This window comes from Tasmannia lanceolata, unplaced genomic scaffold, assembly GCF_043159265.1.
Source record: "Tasmannia lanceolata isolate RefF3 unplaced genomic scaffold, GAP_Taslan_0.1 ptg000019l, whole genome shotgun sequence".
In the NCBI taxonomy this organism is placed as follows: domain Eukaryota; kingdom Viridiplantae; phylum Streptophyta; class Magnoliopsida; order Canellales; family Winteraceae; genus Tasmannia; species Tasmannia lanceolata.
Genome location: NW_027518696.1, coordinates 27,981,012 through 28,000,331, shown reverse-complemented (window position 1 = coordinate 28,000,331; position 19,320 = coordinate 27,981,012). Strand labels below are relative to the sequence as shown.

The 19,320-nt window shown below is 40.4% G+C and overlaps 1 protein-coding gene across 1 annotated transcript; it reads left to right on the top strand.

Annotated features, from left to right (window-relative positions):
- The first annotated feature begins 281 nt into the window (after window positions 1-281).
- Window positions 282-17,868, top strand: LOC143852461 (uncharacterized). The gene is made up of 3 exons (XM_077361845.1): window positions 282-338; window positions 395-899; window positions 17,780-17,868. Exons 1-3 carry the CDS (start codon window positions 282-284, stop codon window positions 17,866-17,868), a joined length of 651 nt encoding a protein of 216 aa, XP_077217960.1.
- The last annotated feature ends 1,452 nt before the right edge of the window (window positions 17,869-19,320 follow it).

Here is a 19,320-nt window from a genome sequence, read left to right as displayed (position 1 = left end):
TCGATCAAATCATGAAATATCATGGAGTGCTCAAGACCATCGTGTCTAACAGAGACACCCGATTTGTATCGAGATTTTGGAACAGTGTGCATTCAGCAATGGGAACTTTGCTTGAGTTCAGTACTGCATTCCACCCTCAGACGGATGGACAATCTGAAAGGATAATTTAGATATTGGAAGACATGCTCCGGGCATGTGTGATGGATTTTAAAGGCTCTTGGGATAATCATCTCCCTTTAGTGGAATTCTCTTATAACAATAGTTATCAAGCAAGTATTAAGATGGCACCTTCGAGGCCTTGTATGGAAGAAAGTGTAGGCCTTGTTGGGACGATGTGGGTGAGAAGAAGCTATTGAATACCGAGTTAATTCAGCAAGTTGTGGACATCGTCCAGATAGTTCGTGAGCGCCTTCGTGCAGCGCAAAGTCGTCAGAAAAGTTATGCAGACAATAGACGAAGAGAGATAAAATTTGAAGTTGATGATAATGTACTTTTGAAAGTGTCACCCACAAAAGGAGTGATGCGATTTGGAGTTAGAGGAAAGTTGAGCCCAAGATTTGTGGGACCTTATGAGATACACGAAAAGATTGGAAAACTGGCTTATAGACTTGCTTTGCCACCATCGTTATCAGGAGTTCATAATGTGTTTCATATATCGATGCTACGAAAGTACATTCCAGATCCTAGCCATGTGATTGATATAGCACCATTGGAATTGAGAGAAGACATGTCATTCGAAGAGCAACCAATTCGTATTGTGGATCATAAAGACCAAGTTCTCAGGCGTTGGACTATACCATACGTAAAAGTCCAATGGCAAAATCACTCAGAGTGTGAGGCCACCTGGGAATTGGAAGAAAAGATGAGAGATAAATATATGTTCCTATTCGATGGCTCAGGTGCGTATTAAGTAAATTTCGAGGACGAAAATTTTGTAAGGATGGTAGAATGTAAGTACCTGAAATGCCCCTCCTTCCGAAATTCTTCCCCTCTATTATTGAGGGGCATTTTTTGTCATTTGACTTGGTTTATAATTAGGGCTTTTTAGAAAAGCTTATAAATATTACCTTAAGAGATATTAAGAAACCCTAAGCCGTCTTTGCAGCCCTAAGAGAAGATCTTCGACGAGAAAGAGAGGAAGAACGCGATTCAGGAAGAGAGATCGCAAACCGAGGTAAGATTTGTGATCCTTATTGATAAAATGAATAATAAGAGCCCTAAACTAAGGATTTGATGTGATTAGAGCTTTGATTTTGATCTATGGCGAACTCCGTGATAGATCTTGGATTCGTTGGGATCTGTTTCATGTTGAATTCCCAAAGAACTCTAGATCAACTGATTTTGTTCATAGAAATCTCGATATTGAAGGTTTCAGCATGGAAATTAGATTTATTTTATAATAATTAATCATAGTGATTCGGATTTCCAAAATTGGACCTATTAGATTCCTTTCGTCAATACGAATCCATCGGATCCGACCTCGCACAATTCAGAGTCCGGATGAAAAAGATATGATGCACAAAAGTTATGTGAAATCAGGTAAAACCGGTTTTTCGAGGGCAATCGACTGACTCGAACAGTCGACTGGCGCACCCAAAAACTGTGTTTTACATCGAAACAGTAGTTAAGGGGCAGAAGACTGAACCAGTCGACTGGAGCGCCTAAGAGGGATTTTTATATAGGCACAGTAGCCTTCGGCCAGTCGACTGGTGGAGCCCAGTCGACTGCCAATGACCTAAAAATTGTAAATTATTTTGGGAATTCCCAATTCATCTTGTGTGTTTTGCCTTAGCTATTAGGCCCTTATGTGATGTGAATGAACTATTTGAAATAGGTATTTGACCTATAAGGAAAGGGATAAAGAAAGTGATTCGGTATTGAGGTACGTAATTTCGTACTACCTTAGTGCTGCGATTTACCTTTCGAATACTATGACATTGTTGATTGTTGTAGACACCCCATTTTGCTCTACCTTAATCGATAAAGAAATTAGGGTTTGTTTTCCGTCGGTTTTCCAATGTCTTTCTTTCCCGCATCCGTTTGTTACATTTCTAAATATTTTTGGTCGTTTCCGTCGTGTTTCGTATTTTCCCGCTAAATGTTGAGAAGGATTATTCAGAAAAATCTAAACCAGAGAGAATTGGGACCCGTTTGGTGGGCCCGCATTGGGTGCTTCGATTAAATTTGGATCGAGAAAGTTGGACCCATTTGGTGGGGCCGCATGATGCATTTTGATTAAATTTGGACTCGTTTGGTGGGCCCGCATTGAACATTTGTTTAAAATCGAATCAACCGAGGGCCCACATTGTGGGGCCCGCGTTGTGGGGCCTCAGTGGGGCCTCTTGTGAGGCCTCTTATGAAGAGCAATGATGGTAGCTCTCCACTAAGAAACATGATGGGCCCTCCACTAAGAGCAATAATGATGGACTCTCCACTAAGAAACATGATGGGCCCTCCACTAAGAGCAATAATGATGGACTCTCCACTAAGAAACATGATGGGCCCTCCACTAAGAACAATAATGATGGATTCTCCACTAAGAGGGACAACATGATGAGCTCTCCACCAACATATCTCTCTCTCTCTCTTTCTCTCCCTATATATATCTCCCTTCCCATCCATAATGGGGAGGAAAAAAAAAAGAAATTTATCTTCCATTATCTCTTTCTCTTCCATTATCTCTTCTAATCACTCCCTCCAATCCCTTTCCTCAATATATTCTTCCATCCCTCTCCCTAATATTCTTCTTCCATTATCTCTTCACTCCCTCAATCACTCCCTCTAAACACTCCAGAGAAAGCGAAAGACGGCGGAGCGGATCGGCGGCGGCAGGATTTTTTATATTTTTTGGATTGGGCGGAGATCTTCACCACAGGTAGGTGCATTGTTCTCAAAATATTTCTGTATTTTTCCGAATTTTTCTGATTTTTTCCGCAAATTGTGTTTTAAAAATGGAAAACTCTTCAAAAAACATCTTTTGACGAAGAAAAATTAAATTATATACCAAACAGATTCTAAAATTAATGAAATTTCGTGAGAAAATAATATGTTACTGATTCATTTTACCATGAATTTGTAAAGATATTTGGAGTTTATTTGGTATATTATTTAATATTTTCTTTGAAACTTATCAGATTTTAGGAGAATTTTTACTAACATCAGATCATCATTAAAATTCATAAAATTTTTACAGTAGTCTTATCTTCCATATTACTTGTTACTGTAAAATTTTCGTGTGATTTGGATCTGTTTTAATATGGGATGTAGTGTTAATTTATAATCTGGTCTGGAAATTGTAAAATCCGAAATTGGTAGTAAATAATTTCTAAAATTCATGAAAATCTCACTGCATGCTATTTTGATTCATATAGTATTTCTGTAGAAATTTCATAGAATTTAGAGTTATATTTCTACTAGTTTATGTGTTAATTGTGCAATCTGGACATTTAATGGTTTAATCAAGATTAAATGTGAATTTAATGTAAAAATATGCAAAACTCATCCTGTAAGCTACATACATTTTCATCTTGCTGCTGTAGAAATTTCAAATCATTTCGAATTTATTTGCAACAATTTCACTTGTAAAACCGCTCATATGCTTAAAATTGATAAAATCCATGGAAAATTCGAAATTAATTGAAAATCATATAAAAATTCCTAAAGAACTTTAAAATTCTGTCACATGTTCACTCCTTAATCCATTGAAACAGAAATTTTAGGATCTTTAGATTTTCCTGGAAAAATGGCCAGTGCATCCATAATCGTATCCCAATTGCAACTTGATCTTTGACAATTTGAATATTTAAGTTATAGCATGTTGTTGGCTCCGAGGTTATTGTCCACGGAAATCCCGAGATTCTGCCAGGCAATAAGATGCTATAACCTAAGTATTAAATTGCACAAGGAAAGAGCGCACGATTCCCTCCTTTGGATGCCATTCAAGGCCGAAATTGGTGAACCCTAGAACCATTGGTAATCCTTCAATATCTAGAAACTGAAAATCTTCGAAATCTGAAACTCATTAACCTCGAGAACTTAAATCGATTTATCTTGTGTCTTTCGGAACCATTGGATTATGGTTTCCAATCTAAGAACCATTAGAGCCCAATTTAGGAACACTGGTGTCGTGCCGTGTCCTAGGTTTTAGGGAGTCCTAGAGTTAGGAGTCCAGCCTCATCACGGACGCTTGCTATGAATAGCAACCGTACCATAGGTCTAGTTACACTAGTCACCCAATCTTTCCTTAAGACAAGCCTAGTAAACTAGGATGTAGGCAAACCTGCATTAGTCTAAGGAACAACTTGCATTTAGATAAGAATCATACAGCATCTTAGATGAAATCCTAAGATAATAAAATCCTCAACTTGAATTAAATAACTACTTTTAAAACTGTTGAAACAGTCAAATCCGTTTAAGTCGGTGTCCTAGTTGAGTTAGGCATAAGTAGCTTAGCTTAGGTGCACCGAACTACGTCGACTCTGATCCCAGTGAGGCTTGGGTACGTAGGCAGCTTGGATGTCTGACGGCATACCACCCGCGAGTCGGCACCACAACAAATTGTGGTGTTTTGTATATTAATTTTCTTGTAAATGCTTAATCAAATCACTTAGGATTTTTCATGAAATTAGAATTTTAGGAGAACTTTCACCTAGATTGAATCCAGACAAATTAAGAAATCAAGATACACATTTAGGATTCACATTGAAATTAGATCATAGGATGCATGTCACTTAGTTCGCACAATAACATAGAGTTGAATGAGCCATTTAAAATAAATTTAAAAGGGTTAGCTTTTGGAATCGAAGACCGATTATCGGGCAAGAATGGTGCATGTGGTGGATAACTCCCCATACCTTCCATTCTCGTAACCAGGTAGCGAGTCTAGATTTCTGGTTAATTATGGGTCCTAGATCCCACATCTAGGTGGCGACTCTGTCAATCTCTTTCGTGTGGAATTCGGATTGCCTTAGTGATCCCAAGTTCACAGGAAAGACGAATTCAAATCAACATATTAAAATGCACACGCCAATCGCGTGGGTACGAGAGACCAAGGGAGAGCGCGCGGCGGCTCGCGCCCCACGCCCCTCTCGCGGGATCATGTCCCACAGTCTGGCGACTCTGCTGGGGACCACCTAACTTCATTAAAATTTCAAAAGATAATTCATTTGAATTTAATTTAACTGGCTCATAAAAACTCTATACTTGTTAGATTAGTTTGTCTCGTTTTATTTTCTCATCACATTTTACTCGAACTTAATTTAACAAAACCTGAAGGCATCATAGATTGCGCGAACTTATTGCACACACTTACATCACTTGCATCTAAACCCTTGCATTTCACATGCACACACGTCCTATTTTAGGAACCCGGAGTGTTATCTAGCATGGTTGACTGGGATTTCATCACCTGGTGCCTCTGTGCTAGAGAAGCATTCCACCCTTAGCCTAGTACCTTTATGGTGCGTAAACGGATCTCTTGTTCACGTACTGATACGCCGGACACTGGTACAGTATATCGAACATGGATTCGCGCTAAGGGGACTCTTGGCCTTACCCCTAGATTAACCCACACATGCATGCAGTATACGAACACATGTGCACCACATGTGTGAGCCTAGTTTAGGATATCTTACCCATTTGTGTCTAGATTAGGCCGTAGTCCATCTTCCAATGGCTACGATCGGTCCTAGGTACACAAACAAAGTCATGAGTCGAGATCCTCTCTCCACTCCGCTAGATTAGGATTAGGGTTGATGCCTTCAGGTAACACTGTTAAAATGTGCGAAGACTAAAAACTTTTCCTTTGGGGTTAGGATATAAATCCCATCATTTCCAAAGATCACATAGGATTAGTTATTCTTGATCTACCCGTTGAAAGTAATCCTATGCAATCTCACATTTTGATCATGTGTCTATCATTCGTCTCTTGTGGGATTCGATTGTGTCTTCATTGGCGAAAATTGTGTCTCAATCATTTGATCGTGCAATCTTGATGATCCAATCTTGCCTGTACCCTTGATCTCTTCCTCCTCTAGGGGCTACCTTTTTCAAGAATATTTCTGCTAAATCCTTCAGAGTTTACTCTCATAATCCTTGAACTAAGGGCATTCCCCTCATCATTTGGATTCATTCTATTGTCCCAATTACTTGCTTAAATGTGTAATATTTTTCAGTCATTGAGAAGAAACACTCCATGAATGCCAAGCTCATATACCTCGTGTTCATTATTTCCATGACAGGGCACTAAACACCATAGCTAACCCTACTATTCCTTGGGTTCGGATCTCTTCTCGATTGCAGAGGAAATCTGTCTCCCCGCCACCTTCTCTGAGGACCCCAGCATCTCCTTCTTTCCCATCCTCATCCTCCCCAATGGCAGAAAACCAGAACAGTAGTCTTCCACCCGCTGCTATTACCGATACTCTCACCTTGATTCTCCGGCAGCTTCAAGAACTCAAAGAAGAGAACCAAGTTATCAAGGCCCAGCTTTCTGAAAAGTTGGGGCCATCGTTGTCCAAAGATAAAGGGTCCATGCACCATACAGTTACTTCAGCCGCACCTGCCCAGCCAGTGTTCATTCCTATCCCTGACAAAACTGAAGAAGATTTTGAAAAAGAGCAGTACAGCGAAGATCGCAGCAGGCCTTCTCAGTCCATGGTTGATAAAGTAGTTATGGAGAAATTAGAAAGTCTTACCAGGAAGGTTCAGGACATTCAGTTTCAGGACCAGGGTGGTTTCAATCCAAGTGACCTCACACTGTTCCCAGAAATCCGTCTCCCAGCCAATTTTCAAATGCCGGACTTTGATAAATATGATGGTGTGGGTTGTCCAATCACACATTTGCAAATGTTCACCATCATGTGTCAACCTCAAGGCTTATCTTCTGAGCAAATGGCTCAATTGTTCCCGGTTTCCCTAACCAAGGTTGCCAGGAGGTGGTTCATGGTCTTGGACAAGACTCGTTACAGGACATGGAAGGATATCGGCGAGCAGTTCATCAGGCAATTCAAATATGATGACGGGACAGAAATCACCAGAAAGGATTTGGAAAGGACAAAGCAAGACTTGAGGGAATCCTTTCTGACCTTTGTGAAAAGATGGAGGAGAATAGCAGCTCAGATGATGGAGCGCCCTTCTGAGGAAGAGCAGGTCCAAATAATCATGAAAAATATTTCCCCCCAGCTCCAGTATCACATGTCGTTGCAGTATTATCCGGACTTCAAACACTTTATCGTGGCAGGCACCCAAATAGAGGAGGCTATGGCTCAAGGTGTGTTCAACCGAAGTAACCCGAATACCAAAGAATTCAGGAAGCCTCCATCAGCTGAAATTAATAACCTTTCCAGCTCCAAGCCTCAGCCTTCAAAACCTCAGAACCCCATGGTGATGGATTATACCCAACCTGCTGTCGCACCTCGGCCACAGGCCCGGACAGAATTTACCCCTCTCCCTCTTCCACCATCTGTGATACTGAAGGAGTGTCTAGCCTCAGGTCGCATAATCCTGCCCGACATTAGGGCTCTTCCTAATCCTTTACCAGCAAATTGGCGAACAGATCAACACTGCGAATACCATAGAAATTCTGGCCATCTCACTGATAATTGCATTGCCCTAAAATTCAGAATCCAGAGGTTGCTCGACAATAAAAGCCTTGTGTTTGAGCCAAGTCCCGTTGCTACCAATAACCCATTACCGAATCATGCAGTACTGCCGCCAGCCGTTCGCAATGCTTAAATAACTGAAGGCTCAAAGGGGCACAGGTCCGGTTGCAATGAAAAGAATCAGAAGTTGAAAGTACCATTTATGAGCCAGCTTTCGCCGAGCCTCCAAAGCTAGACAGTTGCAGCAGTTAAAGTTTTAGTCATTTACTATTTTATGTTGAGTCAGTCACCATGGTCAGTACAATTGTTGAGTCCGGTTTTACAGTTCAAGGTTAATGCCTAGTCCAGGCAAGTTATCGTTTGCTTTTCTCTTTATTCAGAGTTGTGAATCCTGAGCATGTTCAGGATAGGTCGTCAGATGTAATAGCCTTTCCTTTAAATAAAATTTCAAGTTTCAATAGTTCACTTGTGTCTGTTTCTTAAGTATGCTTCTGATCTTAAAGTAAGACTCCCTCCTCAAATGAGGACAAAATTGGCAAAACTCCACTTGAGTCACAACAATTACTTGAACAAGAGGAGGAGCGCCAATCTCAGCCTTTCAAAGATGAAATTAAAGTGGTAAACACTGGCACTGAAACCTTGATCCAGTAAATGCCGATTGAAAATACATTACCCTCTGAAAAGTGTGAAGAATTGGTAAACCCATTTTGAGGATAAAAAGATGGTCCGGTAAGTGTTACCATTAATGCCAAGAGAAAGACCCAGATAGAAGGTTCAAGAAAGAATGAAGTGAATATCATATGCTATGCAAGGGGCATGGAGTGGAAACAACTTTCATATTTCCAATCAATGACCTTGGTTCTCAAATTCATAACATGAAGCCATCAAATTCGAGATAAGAAGTTCAAGAGCAAGCATTGAAAAGTGATCATCAGATATCAAGAGTTACAAATCCATAGATGGAGGATGTCGAAGAACAAGTTTCGCTCTATGAAAGTCGAAGGCACGTATTAGAATCTTGAAAGAAGAAGATTTATTATCTCTTACCTGGAAATGCCGTCAAACTCCGTAAAAAAAAGAAAAAGAAAATAAAAAAATAAATAATCAGTACCAGAGGGACTCTAGTAAACTAGATCGACTCCCAATCTGAACATCGGAAGGCCTCCTTTGGCCGAATAAATCCCAAAATCAGAACCCAACGTCAAAAGAATACTGGTTTGCAAACCCTTCGAGCCTAAATGAAATTTTCTTGAAAACCCATCAAACTAGGGGCATTCGCCCCGAACTATGCGAGACCTGATCCCTACACTGGGGTACGTAGGCAGCTCGGTTAAACTGAGTTCGGTCAATTCAAAAAAGAAAAGCAATTCAATCAATCCAAAAAAAAAAAAGAAATTCAATCCTTTCAGAAAAAAAAAAAGGGGACAAGTTCCTAAAGAAGAGAAGTCAATTATTCCAGAAAGAAGAAAAAAAAAAGAAAAATCAATAAACTTTCGAACAATTTATCTTCAAACTAGGGGCATTCGCCCTGAACTATACACAACCTGATTCCTACCTTGGGATATGTAGGTAACCTATTCACAGGTTCGGTCGAAATCTTTGTTGAACCTTAAGCCATTCTTTGAAAAGCCCTATCCTACCTATAAAGTCCTTCCGGTGTTCAGAACTAATGATCTAGGTCCCGAAACAAAAAAAAAAAATGATGATGAATAAAAAAAAATGGAGTTTGAAGATCTGCTAGACTGAAAACCTGAAAGGGCGGTTTAGGCAAAATTTAAGATCATTCCCCTGTTAAGTTGAAAACCCGAAAGGGCGGCTTAGGCAAAAGTTAAGGGGATAGCCTGCTGAATCGAAAACCTAGAAAGACGGTTCAGGCAAAAGTTAAGGCTACCACGGTCCGCCAAGTTAAAAACCCTGAAGAGGTGACTTGGTCACGGTAAGAGAATCATTATAAGAAGGCTACAGCCAGTATCAAGACTGAAGATCAACTGAAGTTCAAGCAAATTTATAAGAAGGTTACAGCCGGTATCAGGACTGAAGATCAATTGAAGTTCAAACAAATTCAAGTGACGTCCTCAAAACTGGGGGCATTGGAGCTAAGCAATCCTAGGAGTTGTAATTAAATCATTGAGGCATTACTGTTTTAAGGAAAAAGTCCAGTGTTTACCAATTGAAAAAAATATTCCTTGAAAGGATAGACTTACCAAATAAAACGTTAACTAAGTCAGAAGCATTACTGTGTCTGTCAGTGTAGTTAATCAATCGTTGTTATTCTATGTTCACTCCTTTAGAGCTCCTCAATCCTTTGAGTAGTGCCTTTTATCTAAGTTTTCTATTTAAAAAGAGTCAATCGTCATCCATATGTCCAAATGATGCAACTGTCTCGGTGAAGGAGGCCCGGCCTCGTCAGCTCCCTGCGATTGTACCTGAAAAAGTTCGAGAATCTAGTCAAACAGCTATATTTCAAAGATGATCAACCCAGAAGAATTCAGAAGTAGAAACATCAGAAAGCCCAGCTTCCGTAAAAAGATCATACCCCAGGAAGGCATCTTAAGCTTGGAAGAGCCTCAGATGCAATGATGGTCGAGCCAATTTCTCAGAAAGATGAACCGTTAAAATTCAGAATTTCCTTCCAGTTAGTTAAATACTTTCCTGGTCAAGAAATGTTTATCTAAACACCTATCAAGAGGCAAGTCCCACTTTTCCATGATTATATCCAAGAGAGCCGTTGTTCTAGATTACCAATTTCAAGTGTCTTGTTCAAGGTTTCAGTCATCCAAATCCCCAAAGACAAGACCAGCAGTCTCTTTGAGAAAAATCTTGTTGAAGTTTAATAAAAGTGTTTCTAATCCATTCTTGTTAGTAATGGTTCTTCGGTTTGCCGTTTCATCATTCGTCAAAGTCCTAGTTTCCGATATCTTTGTCAGGCACGATCTATAACATCCTCGATTTCATTAAGTTCAAAAAAATCAAAAATTCATCAAATCCAATCCTATGTCAAATTCAAGTTCATGAAAAATCTCTAAATTCTTCGTTATTGAATTCATCAATCAAAGCTATCTTGTTTCTTTGAGCCTGTTTGTGAACGGTGCCGCTTTTCTCGAGTCCATTTGTAAATGGTCTCGTCTTCTCCTTGAACCCGTTTGTGAACGGTGTCTCATTTTTCTGAGTCCATTTACGGTCTCATGTCCTCCTTGAGCCCGTTTGTGGACGCTGCCTTATTTCTGAAAAATCAAAAATTCATCAAATCCAATCCTACGTCAAATTCAAGTTTATGAAAAATCTCTAAATTCTTCGTGGTTGAAGCTATCTTGTTTCTTTGAGCCCGTTTGTGAACGGTGCCTCATTTCTCGAGTCCATTTATGAATGGTCTCATGTTCTCCTAGAGCCCGTTTGTGAACGGTGCCTCGTTTCTCGAGTCCATTTGTAAATGGTCTCGTCTTCTCCTTGAACCCGTTTGTGAACGGTGTCTCATTTTTCTGAGTCCATTTACGGTCTCATATCCTCCTTGAGCCCGTTTGTGGACGCTGCCTTATTTCTGAAAAACTAAAAATTCATCAAATCCAATCCTATGTCAAATTCAAGTTCATGAAAAAACTCTAAATTCTTCGTTGTTGAGTTCATCAATCAAAGCTATCTTGTTTCTTTGAGCCCGTTTGTGAACGGTGCCTCATTTCTCGAGTCCATTTGTAAATGGTCCCGTCTTCTCCTTAAGCCCGTTTGTGAACGGTACTTCATTTTCTGAGTCTATTTGTGAATGGTCTCATGTCCTCCTTGAGCCCGTTTGTGGACGCTGCCTTATTTCTGAAAAATCAAAAATTCATCAAATCCAATCCTACGTCAAATTTAAGTTTATGAAAAATCTCTAAATTCTTCGTGGTTGAAGCTATCTTGTTTCTTTGAGCCCATTTGTGAACGGTGCCTCATTTCTCGAGTCCATTTATGAATGGTCTCATGTTCTCCTAGAGCCCGTTTGTGAACGGTGCCTCGTTTCTCGAGTCCATTTGTGAATGGTCTCGTCTTCTCCTTAAGCCCGTTTGTAAACGGTACCTCATTTTCGAGTCCATTTGTGAATGGTCTCGTCTTCTCCTTAAGCCCGTTTGTGAACGGTACCTCATTTTCTGAGTCTATTTGTGAATGGTCTCATGTTTTCCTTGAGCCCGTTTGTGAACGGTGCCTCGTTTCTCGAGTCCATTTGTGAATGGTCTCGTCTTCTCCTTAAGCCCGTTTGTGAACGATACCTCATTTTCTGAGTCTATTTGTGAATGGTCTCATGTTTTCCTTGAGCCCGTTTGTGAACGGTGCCTCGTTTCTCGAATCCATTTGTGAATGGTCTCGTCTTCTCCTTGAGCCCGTTGGTGAACGGTACCTCATTTTCTGAGCCCATTTGTGAATGGTCTCATGTTTTCCTTGAGCCCGTTTGTGAACGGTGCCTCGTTTCTCGAATCCATTTGTGAATGGTCTCGTCTTCTCCTTGAGCCCGTTGGTGAACGGTACCTCATTTTCTGAGCCCATTTGTGAATGGTCTTTTTATTCTCCTTGAGCCCGTTTGTGAACGGTACCTCATTTTCTGAGTCTATTTGTGAATGGTCTCATGTTTTCCTTGAGCCCGTTTGTGAACGGTGCCTCGTTTCTCGAATCCATTTGTGAATGGTCTCGTCTTCTCCTTGAGCCCGTTGGTGAACGGTACCTCATTTTCTGAGCCCATTTGTGAATGGTCTTTTATTCTCCTTGAGCCCGTTTGTGAATGGTACCTCATTTTCTGAGTCCATTTGTGAATGGTCTCATGTTCTCCTTGAGCCCGTTTGTGAACGGTGCCTCGTTTCTCGAGTCCATTTGTGAATGGTCATGTGTTCTCTTTAAGCCCGTTTGTAAACGGTACCTCATTTTCGAGTCCATTTGTGAATGGTCTCGTCTTCTCCTTGAGCCCGTTTGTGAACGGTACCTCATTTTCTGAATCCATTTGTGAATGGTCTCTTATCCTCCTTGAGCCCGCTTGTGAAAGATGTCTCATTTTCTTCTTTTTTTTTTTTTTTTTTTTTTTTTTTTTTTTTTTTTTTTTTAAAAAAAAAAAAAAAACCGCTTGAGAACGATCTTTGTTCTTTCTGTTCGGAATCCATTCGAAAGTGGTATCTCATTCTCTCGTTGCCCGTTTGTGAACGGCACCGCATCAGGATTTCTTATTATGTTCTAATTCTAGGATTTCATTTAGGGCCTTGCGTTAGGTAGTAAATGTTTGCGTCTAAGTTCCGTTTGTGTAGAGTCTTTTGTCGATTAAAGCTATGCAAAATGGCTCTGTCATTTTGACTTTGGTATTCGATGACTACGTCATCTCTACCAAAGAGGGGCATCTGTAGACACCCCATTTTGCTCTACCTTAATCGATAAAGAAATTAGGGTTTGTTTTCCGTCGGTTTTCCAATGTCTTTCTTTCCCGCATCCGTTTGTTACATTTCTAAATATTTTTGGTCGTTTCCGTCGTGTTTCGTATTTTCCCGCTAAATGTTGAGAAGGATTATTCAGAAAAATCTAAACCAGAGAGAATTGGGACCCGTTTGGTGGGCCCGCATTGGGTGCTTCGATTAAATTTGGATCGAGAAAGTTGGACCCATTTGGTGGGGCCGCATGATGCATTTTGATTAAATTTGGACTCGTTTGGTGGGCCCGCATTGAACATTTGTTTAAAATCGAATCAACCGAGGGCCCACATTGTGGGGCCCGCGTTGTGGGGCCTCAGTGGGGCCTCTTGTGAGGCCTCTTATGAAGAGCAATGATGGTAGCTCTCCACTAAGAAACATGATGGGCCCTCCACTAAGAGCAATAATGATGGACTCTCCACTAAGAAACATGATGGGCCCTCCACTAAGAGCAATAATGATGGACTCTCCACTAAGAAACATGATGGGCCCTCCACTAAGAACAATAATGATGGATTCTCCACTAAGAGGGACAACATGATGAGCTCTCCACCAACATATCTCTCTCTCTCTCTTTCTCTCCCTATATATATCTCCCTTCCCATCCATAATGGGGAGGAAAAAAAAAAGAAATTTATCTTCCATTATCTCTTTCTCTTCCATTATCTCTTCTAATCACTCCCTCCAATCCCTTTCCTCAATATATTCTTCCATCCCTCTCCCTAATATTCTTCTTCCATTATCTCTTCACTCCCTCAATCACTCCCTCTAAACACTCCAGAGAAAGCGAAAGACGGCGGAGCGGATCGGCGGCGGCAGGATTTTTTATATTTTTTGGATTGGGCGGAGATCTTCACCACAGGTAGGTGCATTGTTCTCAAAATATTTCTGTATTTTTCCGAATTTTTCTGATTTTTTCCGCAAATTGTGTTTTAAAAATGGAAAACTCTTCAAAAAACATCTTTTGACGAAGAAAAATTAAATTATATACCAAACAGATTCTAAAATTAATGAAATTTCGTGAGAAAATAATATGTTACTGATTCATTTTACCATGAATTTGTAAAGATATTTGGAGTTTATTTGGTATATTATTTAATATTTTCTTTGAAACTTATCAGATTTTAGGAGAATTTTTACTAACATCAGATCATCATTAAAATTCATAAAATTTTTACAGTAGTCTTATCTTCCATATTACTTGTTACTGTAAAATTTTCGTGTGATTTGGATCTGTTTTAATATGGGATGTAGTGTTAATTTATAATCTGGTCTGGAAATTGTAAAATCCGAAATTGGTAGTAAATAATTTCTAAAATTCATGAAAATCTCACTGCATGCTATTTTGATTCATATAGTATTTCTGTAGAAATTTCATAGAATTTAGAGTTATATTTCTACTAGTTTATGTGTTAATTGTGCAATCTGGACATTTAATGGTTTAATCAAGATTAAATGTGAATTTAATGTAAAAATATGCAAAACTCATCCTGTAAGCTACATACATTTTCATCTTGCTGCTGTAGAAATTTCAAATCATTTCGAATTTATTTGCAACAATTTCACTTGTAAAACCGCTCATATGCTTAAAATTGATAAAATCCATGGAAAATTCGAAATTAATTGAAAATCATATAAAAATTCCTAAAGAACTTTAAAATTCTGTCACATGTTCACTCCTTAATCCATTGAAACAGAAATTTTAGGATCTTTAGATTTTCCTGGAAAAATGGCCAGTGCATCCATAATCGTATCCCAATTGCAACTTGATCTTTGACAATTTGAATATTTAAGTTATAGCATGTTGTTGGCTCCGAGGTTATTGTCCACGGAAATCCCGAGATTCTGCCAGGCAATAAGATGCTATAACCTAAGTATTAAATTGCACAAGGAAAGAGCGCACGATTCCCTCCTTTGGATGCCATTCAAGGCCGAAATTGGTGAACCCTAGAACCATTGGTAATCCTTCAATATCTAGAAACTGAAAATCTTCGAAATCTGAAACTCATTAACCTCGAGAACTTAAATCGATTTATCTTGTGTCTTTCGGAACCATTGGATTATGGTTTCCAATCTAAGAACCATTAGAGCCCAATTTAGGAACACTGGTGTCGTGCCGTGTCCTAGGTTTTAGGGAGTCCTAGAGTTAGGAGTCCAGCCTCATCACGGACGCTTGCTATGAATAGCAACCGTACCATAGGTCTAGTTACACTAGTCACCCAATCTTTCCTTAAGACAAGCCTAGTAAACTAGGATGTAGGCAAACCTGCATTAGTCTAAGGAACAACTTGCATTTAGATAAGAATCATACAGCATCTTAGATGAAATCCTAAGATAATAAAATCCTCAACTTGAATTAAATAACTACTTTTAAAACTGTTGAAACAGTCAAATCCGTTTAAGTCGGTGTCCTAGTTGAGTTAGGCATAAGTAGCTTAGCTTAGGTGCACCGAACTACGTCGACTCTGATCCCAGTGAGGCTTGGGTACGTAGGCAGCTTGGATGTCTGACGGCATACCACCCGCGAGTCGGCACCACAACAAATTGTGGTGTTTTGTATATTAATTTTCTTGTAAATGCTTAATCAAATCACTTAGGATTTTTCATGAAATTAGAATTTTAGGAGAACTTTCACCTAGATTGAATCCAGACAAATTAAGAAATCAAGATACACATTTAGGATTCACATTGAAATTAGATCATAGGATGCATGTCACTTAGTTCGCACAATAACATAGAGTTGAATGAGCCATTTAAAATAAATTTAAAAGGGTTAGCTTTTGGAATCGAAGACCGATTATCGGGCAAGAATGGTGCATGTGGTGGATAACTCCCCATACCTTCCATTCTCGTAACCAGGTAGCGAGTCTAGATTTCTGGTTAATTATGGGTCCTAGATCCCACATCTAGGTGGCGACTCTGTCAATCTCTTTCGTGTGGAATTCGGATTGCCTTAGTGATCCCAAGTTCACAGGAAAGACGAATTCAAATCAACATATTAAAATGCACACGCCAATCGCGTGGGTACGAGAGACCAAGGGAGAGCGCGCGGCAGCTCGCGCCCCACGCCCCTCTCGCGGGATCATGTCCCACAATTGTGAACCCCAAACTTTCTGAATTGTGAAGCTATTGATAAACTTTAAATCTTTATTTGGATCTTGCATGCTCACCCCTTTTGTTTTCTCAAATATATGAACCCTTAGAATATTGATTTATCTTTATTGTGAAACTATTTTGGAATCAAGTTGAAACACCTGCCTTGAACTTTGAACGCCTTCTTTCGAACTGTGTGAACTTTGAGCACCTATTGAGAGGCTTAGGTTATGTAAACTCAGAAAAGACCCCGCCAGTGGGGCATAGGCATTAGCCTATATGTGAACTGTGATCCCACCAATGGGGGACAAACGTTGGCCCCGTCGACAAGTATGTGAACATAGGAACTAGTTCTGATACCGTGGGCGGTCGGTGTAAGCAATAACTCGTTTTATGGACCCGTTAGCAATCAGGGTGATAATAACTTGCTTTTTGGACTAAGCCGATGATCTCAGGGTGGTATCGTAACCATATTAATTACCTTCAGTGGCCTTTTGAATATTGTGACCTTCAATGTGATACTAGACTTGTGCCCTTATGAACCTTTGCTCTCTCTCCTAATTGAACTTGTGATAATCGCTTTACTTGTGGCTTATACCCTCTCTATGTAGCTGTGAACCTTCCTTTTGTAGCATGCAATGATCCCACTTTTGTAGTGCATTTTTATGTACTGAGCTTTTCAGCTGACTGTGGTTTATCCTCATGGAACCGGCAAGGAGGCTCAGAAGTGACCCTAATATTTGGCTATCGTTATCTTCTAGTATTTTATATTATTTATACAGTGAGTATTGTTTAGGACTATTGAGATTATGTTATTTGATTTCATACTTTAATTTTGTGGGATTTTGAGTTAGATGAGAGATTTGGAAAAAGAATTGATATTTGATTATTGGACGGATGCAAGACATTCAAATTTGGTTATTTAAATTATTTGGATTATTTCAGGTGGTTTTGATATTTGCTTTGCTAGCCTTGTATGCTTGTGAAGCTTGCTTTGTAGGTGTACGGTGTTGTCGCACCCCTAAGCCTTGTGTATTGATTGTGTGTGTATGTGTATGGCTTGGGGGCGTGGAGCTGGCCTAATCCTTACAGGACCAGAAGGATTCGTCCTCGAATATGCGGTCTGATTCGTCTTCCACGCTTCTAATAACGAAGCAGGATACGAGGCACTCATTGCTGGAATGACGTTGGCTGCATAGATCTGCGCTAGAAACCTGAAAGACTATAGCGACTCGCAGTTAGTTGTAAACAAGATCAGGGGAGATTATGAGGCCCGAGAGCCGAGGATGACCTAGTACCTATCAAAGGTGTTACAACTCTCCCAGAAGTTCATAACATTTGACATCACTCGAATTCCAAGGGCCGAAAACATGAAAGTCGTGCGCTGTCTCGACTGGCTACGTCCGGGTACAATGAATCTGGGAAATATTTATGTTGAATTCCTAACAAAGGCCACCATTGATGTACCGGATACAAATGTAATGTAGATAGACCAAGAGCCCAGCTGGATGGATGAGATCATAAGATACCTTCGGTTAGGAGAACTCCCCGAAGACCGCAAGGAAGCCAGAAAGGTCGTACAGAGAGCGTCGCGGTTCTCCTTTGATGGAGAAAACCTCTACAAAAGATCTTATACATGGCCATGTTTGAAATGTTTCCATCCCACAGATGCAGCATATGCCCTCCAGGAGGTGCATGAAGGCATTTTGGGCAAACATCTAGGAGGAAAGGCCCTCGCTCAAAAGATCCTCCTCTGATGACTCTTCTGGCCGACTTTAAAGAAAAACACTATGGACCTTGTCAGAAAATGTCAAAAATGCCAGAAATTTACCCCAGTCAGTCACCGACCGGCAGTAGCTCTTACGCCTATCGTAAGTCTCCGACCCTTCACAATTTGGCTAATAGACATCCTTGGACCTTTCCCACCAGCCTTCAGTGGACGAAGTTCATTGTAGTAACCATCGACTACTTCACGAAGTGGGTAGAAGTAGAACCGCTCGCAAAGATCACAGAACAGAACATCCAAAATTTCTTTAGGAAGTCAGTTATATGCCGATTTGGGATTCCGAAGATCCTGATCACAGATAATGGGAGACAGTTCGACAACGCCAAATTTAGAAAGTTCTGCCAAGACCTAAGAATCGAGGAGTGGTTCACATCGGTAGCACACCCCCAAACTAGTGGGCAAACAGAAGTTACAAACATAATCATCCTACAAGGGATCAAGAAGAGGCTGGATGAACGAGAGGGCCAATGAACTCTACAAAGTCTTAAGGGCGTACCGTACCATGCCCCGAACCTCTACGGGGGAATCCCCCTTCAACGTTACTTTCGGAACAGAGGCCGTGATCCCGGTAGAAATCGGGACTCCTTCCCTACGAGTTGAAAACTTCAACGAGATCCGCAACAACAAGGGTCTAAGATCTGATCTCGACCTGCTCGAAGATACTAGGGAGGACGCCCGCCTCAGAATTGCAGGGTGCCAACAAAGAGCGTCAAAATATCACAACTCCAAGCTACATCGAGGGAGCACCGCGTCAGGAATCTGGTCCTAAAGCGTGCGGCTGTGTCAAGACCGCGAAAGATTGACAAACTCTCTCTGACTTGGGATGGGCCATATCAGGTCGCCCAGATCATTAGGCCAGGGAGTTACAGGCTAGAAACCTTGGATGGCAACCTACTCCCACACGCATGGAACTCAAAGAATCTAAAGAATTTCCATCAGTAGCACGAAATATTTTTATTCGACAAGAAGTCAGAGGAAGTCTTATTACTTAAGCACTCTTGTATACCGTCTTGGAAGAATCAATGAATCGCTTGCGACAACATTTTCAAATACTATCTCCCTCTTACACATTAATAAAGCTGATATGTTCTGTCCTAACCGAACTGGTAAGTTAAAAGTTCAAAAAATCCAAGTCATTGAGGTTGGGTAAAATAAAAAATCAACCACTTCGGTTATGTTCACAACCCTCTGAGGTTGTAAGAACGAAAACCAGATGGGTTCGTTAAAAGTTCAAAAAACCCAAGTCATTAAGCTCAAGTAAAATAAAAAATCAACCACTTTGGTTATGTTCACAACCCTCCGAGCACGACCTTGGAGGAGAACGAAAACCGGACTGGTTCGTTAAAAGTTCAAAGAACCTATGTAATTAAACTCGGGTTAGATAAAAAATCAACCACTTCGGTTATGTTCACAACCCTCCGAG